The 14,524-nt window shown below is 41.0% G+C and overlaps 1 protein-coding gene across 1 annotated transcript; it reads left to right on the forward strand.

The window, feature by feature from the left end:
* Window positions 1-4,509: 4,509 nt before the first annotated feature.
* MRPL35 (mitochondrial ribosomal protein L35) lies at window positions 4,510-11,060 on the forward strand. Its single transcript, XM_061155273.1, has 4 exons — window positions 4,510-4,599; window positions 6,480-6,669; window positions 7,535-7,679; window positions 10,678-11,060. Exons 1-4 carry the CDS (start codon window positions 4,557-4,559, stop codon window positions 10,864-10,866), a joined length of 567 nt encoding a protein of 188 aa, XP_061011256.1. The 5' UTR covers window positions 4,510-4,556; the 3' UTR covers window positions 10,867-11,060.
* Window positions 11,061-14,524: the final 3,464 nt, after the last annotated feature.

The raw sequence follows: 14,524 nt of genomic DNA on the forward strand, positions 1-14,524 counted from the left end.
CATGTCTGACTCTGCAACCCATGGACTGTAACCTATCAGGCTCCTCTGACCATGGGATTTTCCAGACAAGAGTACTGGAATAGGTTGCCATTTCCTTCTCCAGGGGATCTTCCCCACCCAGGGATCAAACCCCGGTCTCCTGCATTGCAGGCAGATGCTTTACCATCTGAGCCACTTGATCTTGGCTGAGAACCCCATGAACAGTATGAAAATCAAGGTAACACATATTAAATATTAAGCAACATATTTAATACTGTTTATAGTAATAATGATCTTACCATCACAGTATAGTGGAAACTAAACTTGTGTATCTGTTGCATTTGCAAAGGACTTTCAAGTCTTAATGCTACCAAATCCAATTTATAAAGTAGAGAAATAGATTTGAAAATTATCTAAAACCAGGTAATTTCTTATGTTTGTATAGGTTCATTGCTTTTCAGAGTACTTTTCTAGTTATATTACACTATTTCATACTGCTATCACTTAACAGCTCCAGAGCAGATCCCATTTTTTAAATTAATTTTATTCTTGAACTGTCATCACAACCTCTCCATCCCATCCCTGCCCACTACTGTCAATTTCTGTAGTTTCCTAACCTCTAGTTTAACCAAGTCCTTAATCCTCATCTTCCACGTGCAATGTAAGATTTTTTATTTTTGCTTTAAAATTGACTCTCTTAAAGTAACTTGGAAATGTAATTCATTCCCTTGTTGAAAACTTTAGGCGACTCCCACTGCCAATTCAAAGATCCTTAAGAAATGTCTCAGAGTACTTTTCCAGCCTGTGTTCATGTTTTATGGCTCAAAGTGGTCACTGTAGGTTGGAGATCAAAATAGCAACAATAGCAATTCAAGTTTATCAGCCTCTTGTCTACCCTAAAACCCAGAGAAACTGAAATACAACCAACTCAGTGGTTCTCAAAGTTTAGCCTGGGACTCCTGGTGAACCTGAAAGCGTTAAAGAGGGTCCATAAAATCAAAGCAACCTTCATAATTTTAGATATTTGCTGTTTTTTACTCATTATTCATAATTGTAGCATTTTCCCAGACACTAGGTGACAGGTGATACCACAACAAATTGAATGCATAAGCAGATTCCCGAATCCAGTTTTCTATTAAACCAGACCTTGCAGAGACTTGAAAAGAGGTTAAACAAGGCCACTCTTCTCATTAATTTTTTTTTAAATTTACTTGTTTGTTTGTGTCGGGTCTTAGTTGTAACCAGGGTTTTTTAGTTGTGGCGTGTGGGATCCAGTTCCCTAACCAGGGATCGAACCCAGGCCCCCTGCCTTGGGAGCACAGAGTCTTAGCCATTGAATCACCAGGGAAACCTTCATTACTTTTTAATTTTGAAATAATTTTTTCCTAAAATATTTGTTAATATGTAACAGGCTTATCATTTTTTTCTGCACCACATCAGCATGTAGAATATCAGTTTCCCTACCAGGGATCTGGTATGCAGGTCAAGAAGCAACAGTTAGAACTAGACATGGAACAACAGACTGGTTCCAAATCGGGAAAGGAGTATGTCAAGGCTGTATGTTGTCACCCTGTTTATTTAACTTATATGCAGAGTATATCGTGAGAAACGCCGGACTGGATGAAGCACAAACTGGAATCAAAATTGTCGGGAGAAATATCAACAACCTCAGATATGCAGATGCTGCTGCTGCTAAGTTGCTTCAGTAGTGTCGGACTCTGTGAGAACCCATAGATGACAGTCCATCAGGCTCCTCTGTCCCTGGGATTCTCCAGGCAAGAATACGGGGGTGGGTTGCCATTTCTTTCTCCAATGCATGCATGCATGCTAAGTCACTTCAGTTGTATCTGACTCTGTGCGACCCCATGAAAACAGCCCACCAGGCTCCTCTGTCCATAGGATTCTCCAGGCAAGAATACTGGAGTGGGTTGCCATTTTCTTCTCCAATATGCAGATGACACCACCCTTATGGCAGAAAGTGAAGAACTAAAGAGCCTCTTGATGAAAGTGAAACAGGAGAGTGAAAAAGTTGGCTTAAAACTCAACATTCAGAACACTAAGATCATGGCATTGGTCCCATCACTTCATGGCAAATAGATGGGGAAACAGTGACAGACTTTATTTTGAGGGGCTCCCAAATCACTGCAGATGGTGACTGCAGCCATGAAATTAAAAGACACTTGCTCCTTGGAAGAAAAGTTATGACCAACCTAGACAGCATATTAAAAAGCAGAGACATTACTTTGGTAGCAAAGGTCCATCTAGTTAAAGCTGTGGTTTTCCCAGTAGTCACGTATGGATGTGAGAGTTGGACTATAAAGAAAGCTGAGCACCAAAGAATTGATGCTTTCAAACTGGTGTTGGAGAAGACTCTTGAGACTCCCTTGTACAGCAAGGCGATCCAACCAGACCATCCTAAAGGAAATCAGTCTTGAATATTCAGTGGAAGGACTGATACTGAAGCTGAAACTCCAATACTTTGGCCACCTAATTCGAAGACCTGACTCATTTGAAAAGACTCTGATGCTGGGAAAGATTGAGGGCAGAAGGAAAGGGGACAACAGAGGATGAGATGGTTGGGTGGCATCACTGACTCAATGGACATGAAACTGAGTAAGCTCCAGTAGTTGGTGATGTACAGGGAAGCCTGACATGCTGCAGTCCATGGGGTCGCAGAGTCAGCCATGACTGAGCAACTGAACTGAACTGAACCAGGGATCTAACCTGTCTTATGCAGTGGAAACAGATTCTTAACCACTGGACTGACAGGGAAATCCCTATAATTGTTTTGTAATAAAATAGTAAGACCAACGGGCAGAATACTTATCTCCCAACAGGTCCATGTTCTCCTAATCCCTGGAGCCTGTGAATATGTTACCTTACATAGCAAAAAAAGAATTTTGCAGGTGTGATTAAGCTGAGAATCTTCAGATGGGGATTGAGATAATTCTGAAATGTTTGTATGGACCAAATGTCCACACAGGGGTCCTTAGGAATGAAAGAGGGAAGCAGGAGGGTGAGTCTGAAAAGGAAGTATGACAATGAAAGCAGAAGTCAGAGTGATGTCGCTTTAAGATGGAAGGCAGTAAGCCTCTAAAACCTGGAAAAGGCAATGAAACAAATTTCTCTAGAACCTCTAGAAGAAACACAGCCCTGGATACCTTGATTTTAGCATTGTGAAGCCCATGTTGGACTTCTGACCTACAGAACTGTAAGACAATAAATTTGTGTTGCTTTAATCCACCAAATTTGAGTTAACTTGTTATAACAGCATTAAGAAACTAGTAAAATAAATAGTTTCTGTTTTACTTTCCAATGTAATACATATTAATAGATATAATCCATATAATTATAAGCTCTTTGGGGTCCTCAATTTTTAAGCATGTAAAGAGGTTCTAAGACTGAAAAGTTTGAGAGCCACTGCTCTAAATAAACCCTGTGTGTCTCTCTCTTGGCTCCCTCTCTTTTCACCTTAGCTCCTGGTGTTCTTACCACCAATAGTGACCTTGCTCTTGTTAAAATCCTCACCATTCTTTAAGATCCATATTATATTCCATCTCCTTGTCCCTGATCACCTCAACCAAAAGCCTTCTTTCCTTAACTTTGAATGCCCTGTGAGTCAGTTACCTGCCATGTATTTTTGATCTGTTCTTTAGTAAGTGGTATCTGACTTTTGTGACCCCATGGACTATAGCCTGCCAGGCTCCTCTGTCCATGGGATCCTCCAGGCAAGAATATTGGAGTGGGTGCCATTTCCTTCTCCAGGGGATATTCCCCACCCAGGGATTGAACCCGTGTCTCCTGCATTGCAGGTGGATTCTTTACCACTGAGCCCCGGGGGGGGGGGGGGGGGGGGAGGGGAAGCCTGTAAATAGTGCCATATATTGTATATGCCTCAAGTATCTTAGACAACAAGGATGGGAAAGAGTTGTTTATTTTCTGTTTGAATGAACCTTTTTTTTTTTAAATGTGTGATCAATAATTCTCAGGAATAAGATAAGGAATGTAAATTGTTCAGAAAGAGTTGAGATGCTGTTCTACCAAGCGACAGTGCTGTTGATTAGAGGGAAAAAAAGAGTGTGTGTGTGTGTGTGTGTATGATGTCCTCTGGATATTTACATTGTTTTTATTAGAGTTGGAATTCAATTTTTAAAAATTTCTAATAGTGTCTCTATTTCCTATCCCTTTAGCCTAACATATACCAGCTTTGGGAGGATACACTGTATTTTCAAATAAATTGAATGAAATGAGCAAAAAGAAAATGTTTCAAATGTGTTGGTACTAAAATACATCATTCAATCAAATGCTCAGTAAGAATTTATTGAGAGCCTGCTATATGCCAGGCACACACACGACTGAGCGACTGAACTGAACTGAACTGATACTATAGGCACTTGTTTTACAGCGCTGGAGGACAGCCTGGCATATAGAAGACATTCAACAAAGGCAGAGCTGACCGTCCCTTTATTCATTTTTCTAAGTCCCTTTCTTGACTCCGCCCAGGTTAGTTTTCCTAAAGTACCTCTAATCCTGAGGCTTTTAGACCCAACGCGGCTGCCGTACGGCAGCGTTGCAAGATGGCGGCCTCCGTGTTCGCCGGTGCGGTGAGAGCAGCCTCGGGTCAGTGAGAAGTGACGCGCTCGGTTTATGCCTTCATAAAAGCGGGGACTGGCGTGGGATGGAGTGGACGTTTAACGTGGGTGGAGGTTAACAGGAAAGGAAAAAAAAGGAGAGGTGGTCGTTACTGAGGACAGAAACTTGTTCCGAATTTTCTCCGGAGTGGCCTGTATTTGATATTCGATCTCAGCTCGAGAGAGCCCCGAAATTCTTGGACCCTCACGGACCTGGGGTTTCCCCAGGAAGAGGAATCTTCCTTACCGGCTCGTAGCCATTCCGCGTTCCCTAGAAAACAATCCCGAAGGACGAGAGTTGTGGTAGGGGGTTGCGAGGAAGACAGAAAAGTTCCACCAAGGCCAGGATCCGTCATTCCCAACCTTTGACCTTGAGGTGTTACTTAATATCTTTGAACTTAAGAGGCTACGACTCTAAAATAGGGCTAACAGCATCCACGGAAAGTTCCTGTGTATTATCTGGGACGTGGTGTATGTATGAGATTCAGTCAGTGTGCAGGGGATGAGCCTGTTTGGTTCCCTCAGTCCCGCTACAAGGGGTCTTAAGAGAGACAGGAGTGAAGGATTGCCTTCACTCTGAAGACTTTTGCAAAGGTTAGAGATCATTCAGATACGGTTTTAGAGAGTCCCATGGACAAAGGAACCTGGTGGGCTATGGTCCATCCAGTTGTCGAACATTTCCATCATTCTGTGGAGTTTTATCAATATGCACACTCTTTATTATTATTATTTCTAATTTTTATTGGAATATAGTTGATTTACAATGTTGTGTTACTTTCTGCTGTATAGCAAAGTGGATCATACACACATATACATATATCCACTCTCTTTTAGATTCTTTTCCCATATAGGTCATTACAGAGTATGTAGAGTTCCAGTAGGTCTTTATTAGTTATCTATTATATATATAGTAGTGTGTATATATCAGTCCTAATCTCCTAGTTTATCCTTCTCCCCTGGTAACCATAAGATTGTGTTCTTCATCTGTGACTCTGTTTCTTTTAACGTGCACATTCTTGAGTCCCTCACTAGTGTCAGAATCTGCAAGTGGAGCCTGAGCTCTGTGAGTGATTCTGCTTTGCAGCCATGGACTCTGAGTCTGGTGATTGTGTGAAAGATTGATAGAGAAGACACCTAGACCCTCCATGATCTGCCTTCTGAGCTGCCACCACTCCTCCATGTTAGGTCTGGTCCCTGCTCCCAACAAGGATTTGTCTCAACTTCCTCACCTTTGCATGTGTTATCCTACCTAGAGTCTGTGCCTCCTCCTCTTGTGGCCTGTTCATTTTCGAGAGGGAAGCTCAAGTACCTCTTATGTTATCTTTATGAATCCTTTTTCTGCTGCTCTGCTGTCTCTCCAAGGAGCTGTGGAGCTTTCATGTCTCTGCCATGCTGTTTCCTATGTGTGGGAGTTCTGTGTCATCACAGTGTAAGGAATTAACTTTACATATACTTTGTCCTCTACTGTTGACCATAGAACTAGGACATATCAGACTGGATTGTGGTGGTGGTAGCATAACTCTCTAAAAAAATAATTGACTTGTACACAAATGGGTAATTTTGTAGTGTATAAACTATATCTCAATAAGGATAAAAAACTCCATGTGTGAGTCTGATGCTCAGGATCCATTAATTAATTAGAACACTTGGTTGCTTTGATGTTACTTCATTTTAAATATCTGGATGTGTGTTTGTTTGTTTGTTTTGGCTGTGCCCTTTGGCTTGCAGGATCTTAGTTTCCCAATCAGGGATTGAACTCAGGCCCCAGCAGTGAAAGCACCAAGTCCTAGCAACTGGACTGCCAGGGAATTCCCTGGATGCATATTTTGGCGTGTCATATTAAGTGTATATGCTTTTCTTTCTCTGCAGGAATTTTACGGCCCCTGAACATTTTGGCATCTTCAGCCTATCGAAACTGCACCAAGAATGCCTGTCTTAATTCTGTACTGTCCTCCCGACATTTCAGTCATATTCAGACACCAGTTGTGTCCTCTGCTCCCAGACTGATCACATCTGTCAGAAACCTGACATGTGGGCAGACTGCCACAGTCCTCAATAGGTTGAGTATTATATTTCAGTAGACATGACTCTTGGACAAAAATTCTAAAATCTTCATGCCTACCACAATATCTTAGGAGTAGATGAGATTCTGTGCCTACCAACAGTTGATTATATAGACTTTGCTTGATAAGATTGGAGAATATGCATGTTAGCAGCGACAACAACCAGGACCCACTTCTGATGTTCTAGATGTGGTTTCCTGGGTGGAAGCTGTCAGCCAAAGGAGAAGCTGGATAAAATGCTCAACTTAACAAGGCTGGGCTGCACATGGTGCTCATTCAGTCAGCCAAGGTTTAGTTTAAGTACTCCTGGGTGCCAGCACCATACTCGGCAGAAACCATACAAGGATAAAAAAGTTGAGGCCCTCAAGGAAGGTTTTTAATTTTTATTTATTTATTTGACTGCATCAGGTCTTAGTTGTATCATGTGGGCTTTTCTGGTTGCAGGGTACAGGTTCTAGAGTAGGCTGGCTCAGGAGCTGCCCCATGGCATGTGGGATCTTAGTTCCCCCACCAGAGATCAAATCCACGTCCCCTATATTGGAAGGCGGATTCTTAACCACTTGATCACCAGAGAAGTCCCCCTCAAGCAGTTTATAATCTAGTGGGCAGGTGGGTAAGAAATCAGGTGATTAAGCTATACCTGCATAAATTCTTCTGCAGGGATTAAGGGAGTAGATTATGGAGGGCTTGCAAGTTGATGATAATTGCTATTCTTATGGGTAGCATCATGGATCATTTGAAGTAGCAGTGTATATTGAAAGTCAGTTTTATTCCGGTGGAGTTGCTTCTTTCATTTCTACGAAGTGGATTTTATCCTTTGATGTCTTGTTGCTGAGTTTAAATTTTTTAAATGTGTTTTAGAATGGCCCTCTTGCTCCCAAACGTCCTGAAGCCACCAGTCAGAACTGTAACATACTACAGTTCAAGAAAAGGCAAGAGGAAGACTGTGAAAGCTGTCATCTATAGGTTTCTTCGACTTCATAGTGGCCTGTGGCTAAGGAGGAAGGTGAGTCTTCACATAGTGACTTGTTTAGAAAAGGAGTGTGAGGTTAGATGAAACTGACGCAAAATTCAGTTAGCCTGTTCCTTGACACATCTTCCCCACATCTTAGCAGTAGCTCTTACAGTGCTGTGCTTGAGTCCCAGCTTTGTGGGCATCTCTTCATGTAAGCGAATCCATGTGAAGAAAACATGTTTTAGCATTCATATAACAAAATATTATTCACAATGGCGGAAGTTTATACTGCAAAACAGGTTCATCTCAGGTCTCTTACACATCTGGCTTATCTAAAGATTACTAGAATTCCTTTGAGGCTCCTGATGTGCAGTATCTTGTAGGGAGGCTCTGTTTAAGCTCCAAGCATTGAAACAGCAAAGGGGACTTCAAGGACTTAGCCCCATGGCGAGGTTTGGGACTGAAGCACTTCCAGCTGACCTTGGATTAAGTTCTCAAGGTGACTTAATCTTTATGACAGAATAGTAGCCCCTCATAAGCACCCCCCTTCTTTTTTTTTTAACTTTACAAGTTTTTGTCTCTTGGTGTGTATGACTGGCAACCGTATCAGACAGAACTCTTGGTTCTTAATTCTGACCAGGGACCACAGCCTCTAGAGGAGGACTCTGACAGATAACGGATTATTCCTGTTCTGTCTTCTCCTGCAGCAACAGGTGGTAAAAGTGAATGTGGGCTTTTTCATTCATGTCCTTAAATATTCATGGAAGCAGAATGGGTAGTAATTAGAAAGCAGCTGAAGACCTGAATTTTCTAGGACACTTTTGATAACTATTAAAATCCTAATTCCCTTTTACTATTTGGAAGTTAACAAGCAATTCTTAAAAGGTCAAAATTTGTTTCCCTGTGAAAATAAAATAATTGGTAGGATGGTCTCACTATTTGAAGGGTTGAAAGGATTATCTTCTGTCTTATAAACTATCCTAAATTTGTAGACAAATAAGTTGACTGGCACTCTCAGCTCATTTCTCCATTGGAACAATCCTGTGGTAGTTAATTTCTTACACTAGTCAGTAGAAGCCCATGTAATCTGTTAAGTACCTGGACTAAGTAATTCAGCAGATAGTTGTGAATTCTGTGCCATTGGAAACATTCCTTCCCCTTTGTTAGTAATTATTTCCAGGTCTACATGTGACCCAAGACAAAATGAAATGGCTGGTCTTCCTTGCCTTCCTTTCCACAATCCCTTTTATTGGGCTCTGAAACCCTCTCACTATTATAAATGACCTGGTCAAGCTCCCCAGTCATAATACCTAGCCCCTGCTCAAGACCCCCCAAAGTATTCCATATACAGAACAGCCTGCTTCATCAAAATCTGATTTTAAGAAGAAAACAAAAATATCCGGATGGGTTAATTTACACTAATGTATAAAAACATTAGTAGAAACATTTGTATAAATGTTTATATAAGTTAGTATAAAATAGTGTAAATATAAATATAATATATATATTTATATATAAAAAATAAAAACATAAAAACATTTGTATAAAAACAACTTATTTTCTGCAGCAGTTTTAGCCAAGTGTTCCTAATTTAGTCTTTACTCCCTCCTTCCATTTCTGACCCTAGACTTCTGACTGTCTAAGAAGTCTCAAGCACTTTCTCAGTGGCCACATTCCACAGAATAATCTTTGAAGGAGATAATTCTGTTGGTGACGGGCAGGACAGTAAGCTAACTAGCTAGCTGTCATCCACAGGGACCCAGTTTGGCTTGCAAACTAGAAAACCTGTTAAACAGATAGGGGGATTTTGCTTTGAATCTTTCAACTTAAAGTTGTAAGTAATGAGAAGTAACCATCTAATCTCTGGCATTGTAAAGTCAAAACTCTGAAATAATCCTTCTTTCTAAGCATCACTGTACTCTAGAAGTTGCTAACCACACAATGACACTAAGGCATGTGAAACCCACGGCACCTTCCCGTCAGAGAGCTGTGGTTTTGTTCACTTAGCATGCTGCCCTAAAGGAGCCCTTGGCTCTTACCAATGGCTCGGGTTCTAGTCTCACCTTCCCTGTAAATTACTGTATGATTTTAGCCAAGCATTAACCTGGATGGCACCTAAGGTCTCTTCTACTTTAAATAGGCTATGATTGGGAGTTTCTTGGAGGTCCAGTGGTTAGGACTTCATGTTTTCACTGCCAGGAGCCCAGGGTCAATCCCTGGCCGGGGAATTCTACAAGCCACAAGGCCAAAAAAAGAAAAAAGAAAATAAATAGGCTATGATTATAGTTTTTATATTCAATCCCATTATCTGTTTCTTCAGAAATTCTTCAAAATTAATAATGTACGGATAATATATATGGCAGTTCTGGATTAAACATATGGAGGAACTATTCCTTCAGCACTCTTCCTAATAGTTTTCCTGTAGTCATTATTCCTCAAAAGAGTACTTATTATAGAAACTAGTCCCCATGTGTGAAAAGGATAAATGACACAGTATACTTGAGAACTCTGCTTCTCAGCCCTTGTAATACTTAGCTCCCATAAATGAACATAAGTGTCACCAGTTAGCTAGTACTCCATTATCCTTGACATTTGGAAGAGAGTAGTGTAGCAGTTAAGAACTCTTAAGTAGTTCTGGGACCTCAGTCTGCTACTTAATTGCTCTAATTGTTTCTCTTTTATCTGTAAAATCAGAATAATAGTACACTGCTGTTCAAGAGATAATAAAGTAATGCATATAAAGTTAGCTGTTAAAATTGTGTATCATTACCCTGTACTTCACAAGCCACAATTTATTTAGCTTTATTTTCTGTGACTTTAAATAATCTGTTTAAAACCGTTGAAGTTATTAATATTTGTTTTACAAACTATGCATGCTTTCTCTGCCTACCCTGCATTGAGAATTGTATTTTTCTGAAAAAACATACCAGCCCCTATGAAAGTTTAATCTTTGTTCCCAGTGGGCCTATAAACCATAAGTAGTGAAGATAATCTGTTTTTTTCTATATAATATAATGTTGTAAATGTCTCTGTAATATTATCTTAACAGGCTGGTTATAAGAAAAAATTATGGAAAAAGACGGTTGCAAGAAAAAGACGCTTGAGGGAATTTGTCTTCTGCAGTAAAACCCAGAGTAAGCTCTTAGATAAAATGACAACGTCTTTCTGGAAGAGGCGAAACTGGTATGCTGATGATCCTTATCAGATGTATCACGATCGAACAAACTTGAAAGTATAGATCAGAAGATCTATGATTTCTCAGTTGTTAACTGTGTATTTGTGTGTATACGATGTCTTTGCAAAGATGAAGTGGTATCAGACATGATATAAATTGTACCAACTGATACTTGAAACATGGGGTACCAACATTAAACTTAATGTTTTAAAACTTAATGGATTAAACATTCCCAGATTTGTTTGGGGAAATATAAATTTTAAATTATCGATTATTTTTAATAAATGGCAATGACTTAACTAGTTGTTCCAGTTAGGCTTATTTAGTTGCAAGGCATCTCCAGTTGGGACAGACATGAAGATACTGTAAAGCTAACAAGTTAGTTCAAGCAGTGTGATTTTATTTTAAGGACATGTGTCAGAAATGCAGGAATACCTCACACCACCCAGAACTAACCCCCAGGCCTCAGGGAGAGTAGAAATTACAGGGTGATCCTGGGTCCAGGGCACCTCTAGGGGCCTCAGCGGCAGAAACAGTGGCTCTTTAGGCTTGGGTGGTCTGCCATGCATGTGACTAAATTCTTTTTACATCACTGGCTCCATTCTCTCCTCTCCAACTCCTCTGATTCACAGCTGCTGTTTATTCTAGTGTCTGCTGCCTCATAATAATGCTAGCTTGCAGCTTTGAGGTTCTTTTCTACATCATGACCCTCAGCTCCAGTCTCCCGTCTCTAATTACCAAGAGAATCTAATAGGACCAGTTTGTCTTTTTATATTAGGTTTCATCATGGGTCACTGACCAATCAATGTAAGGACTGACTTTTCTTAGGTCAGGAGCCCACACTGGCTCATTTGATTATGCTCGAGGTTCACGTAGAGCCAAAGATAGTTATGTGAGCAGCTTCCCTCAGGTGAGCCTGGGGTAATAACACACACCTAGTATACCACATAAACAGTTATCACTGAGTTTACTGGAATAGGATTTTTTGTTGAGAGAAGCATAGATGAAATAGCCTTTCAATTTGCCCATTCATGAAATAAAGAGGCTATATAAATGGAGACAAAAACTTAACCAAGAGTTAAAAGATACTATATTTCATGAAAGTTAATTTATCCCCTTGAGGTTTCACATTTTTAACTGTGAGGGTAAATGTTTTCCAAAATTTTCCACATTGTAGAATGTAAAGGGGAAAAGATAATTTCAATCATTTTTAGAAACGATACATGATGCATTATTCACTTGAAGAGGACCAGGTAAGCAGCACTGAGGAAAATTCTGTTTTTCAGGATGGTTACAGTCTAGGGCAGTGGTTCTCAGCTCTCCCATCAGAACCATCTGGGAAGCATGTTGAAACAACAGCATTTTGCCTGGCTGAAAACCGTTATTAAATACGATTATGCTTCAGTTACTGCTTCAGATCCTTTAATAGTTGATGATGATAAGATGTAGTTCAAATAAGTTAAAATATAACCAAATTGACATTCTGTGGCATATCAGACTAGGGTTATTGGAGGAATTCCTTGAAACTAGTGCGTTCATTAAAAGGTAAAAGGGTGACAACAGAGTGTTTTAAAACTGCGAGGCCAAAAGTGTGTCCGGTTTCGCTGGTGGCTCAGCAGTGAAGAATCCACCTACAATGCAAGACACCACCCTGTGACGCAAGAGACACGGGTTCGATCCCTGGGTCAGAAAGATCCTCTGGAGAAGGAAACGGCAACCCACTGCAGCATTCTTGCCTGGAGAATCCCATGGACAGAGGAGCCTGGTGGCCTGCAGTCCTCGGGATCTCAAGAGTCGGTTACGACTTAGCAACTTCACCATCACCACCACCACCAAGTGTGTGTCTATTTGTGGGACCAATTGAAAAAGAACAGACATTTGATTTGAGATGAGAATCTCAAGAGCCTGAAGCATGGGATGGCTTTCTGTTCTGATGAGTTTTCATTTCCACCTGCTTCCCATCCCTCACAACAGCTCCCCATCATTTCTCACTGGCCTGGCTCCTTACCTCTTCTGCTCACCCCTGGAAGCGGGATACAGCTGGTGCCCTACAGAGCCTTTCCCATGCCTCTGTGACTTCTTAATGCAGTGTGCACAAACAGGTCTTGGGGACTCAGAGCACCTTGGTTCCCCTCTAGGCCAGTGACAGGAGAGGTAGAGACAAGGACGGGCCCAGCAGCCAGAGATGGACTGAAGTGGAAGGGCTAACTGGATTTAGGAAAAGGAATCTTCACATATATAATTTTTGTTTTGTGGGTAGCATGCTTATCAGACACTAATTTTGTAGTTTGACAACAAGATATCTTATTAAATTAAAGGTCTATATAAGTGACATTCAAGTATATGTAAAAGTGTAATTTATGAAGCACCTACTACTATGTCTCAACATGTAGCCACAAAACAGCAAACCCTCCTATCACCCTTCCAAGAAAGAGGGTGACACTATCCATCCCTAGTTTAGATGTGCAGAAACTGAAATTCACAGAAGGGAAACACATTACCCAAAGTACAGCAAGTGAGTCCCAGAACCCAGGTTGTCTCCTTGGAACCTTGTGTATTTCCAAGTCTTGCAACAACATTGAAAATTCACACTGAAATCCACAAGTGACTGAAATCTAGCACCGTGAATACTAAACACTTCCTCATGATACTGAACCAAGTCAGCTTTTAAATTTGATAACTTTGCTTTTCTGTTACGTTATCTTAACCTGGTTAATCGTATTTCCATTGACCATGGACTTGGCTCAGTAAATGAATGAATGAGTGGATTTTCAGCCTTCCTTTGATCTCTTCTGTCCATCTCGGAATCATCTTCTTTACCTGCTGAGCCTATGCTTTACAGTCCTCGTGTCAAATGTTTAGGACTACAAAAGCAAAGAAAAAGCGTGTTTCATTGTGATGTTTCTGAGTTTCTAAGTCTTTGTGACCACCCACTGAAGCGTATATGTACCCGTTTCTGTCTTAAGGTGAGGGCTGTAGTGGCATTAAGGGACTCCACACCACCCGGTGCATCTCCTTGTGTGTGCAATGCCCTCTACTGACCTGCACACGTTCTCCCACATTTGCAGATAAGAGAGCAGGTTCCAAAAAGGAACGTAGCAGACCAAAGGTCTATCTGCACAATTGAAACTGCCTTCCAGCCGAACTGCTCTGCTTTCACAGCTACCTAGTTTCCAATGGTGATCTTTAAAAATGTAAAACAAACATACTGCCAGATGAATGTTTATGTGATCAACTGGTTTTCAAAGCACTGATAGCATTTACTATTTTCTCTCTGCAACAATTCTATGCAGTATGCACAGAGCCCAGACACCAGGCCCGTTAGTGACTGCACATTCAGCTTCTAATCCTTGCTCATGAATACATTTTTTTTTTTAGATATTTGTTTATTTGTTGGCTGTGGTGAGTCATCATGGCTGCACGCAGGCTTTCTCTGGTTGCAGCGAGCATTCTCTAGTTTCAGTACACAGACTTCTCAGTGCAGTGCTTTTTCTTGAAGAGCACGGGCTCTAGGTATGTGGGCTCCAGAGCACAGGCTCAGTAGTTGTGGCACACAGGCTTAGCTGCTCCGCGGCATGTGGGATCTTCCTGGACCAGGGATCAAACCAGTGTCCCTTGCACTGCAAAGCAGACTCAACCACTGGATCACCAGGGAAGCCCAAATACATTTTTTTAAAAGGATGTTCTCTTTCTTCATAAGCCCAATATTTACAAAGATATC

This window comes from Dama dama, chromosome 11 (genome assembly GCF_033118175.1).
Source record: "Dama dama isolate Ldn47 chromosome 11, ASM3311817v1, whole genome shotgun sequence".
In the NCBI taxonomy this organism is placed as follows: Eukaryota; Metazoa; Chordata; class Mammalia; order Artiodactyla; family Cervidae; genus Dama; species Dama dama.

What these genes read in the sequence shown, in the direction of transcription:
- MRPL35 (XM_061155273.1), top strand. Translation starts at nt 4,557, where the DNA reads ATGGCGGCCTCCGTGTTCGCCGGTGCGGTGAGAGCAGCCTCGG. An exon ending in TGCGGTGAGAGCAGCCTCGG is followed by an intron (nt 4,600 to 6,479) that starts GTCAGTGAGAAG and finishes CTTTCTCTGCAG; the next exon opens with GAATTTTACGGCCCCTGAAC. An exon ending in ACTGCCACAGTCCTCAATAG is followed by an intron (nt 6,670 to 7,534) that starts GTTGAGTATTAT and finishes AATGTGTTTTAG; the next exon opens with AATGGCCCTCTTGCTCCCAA.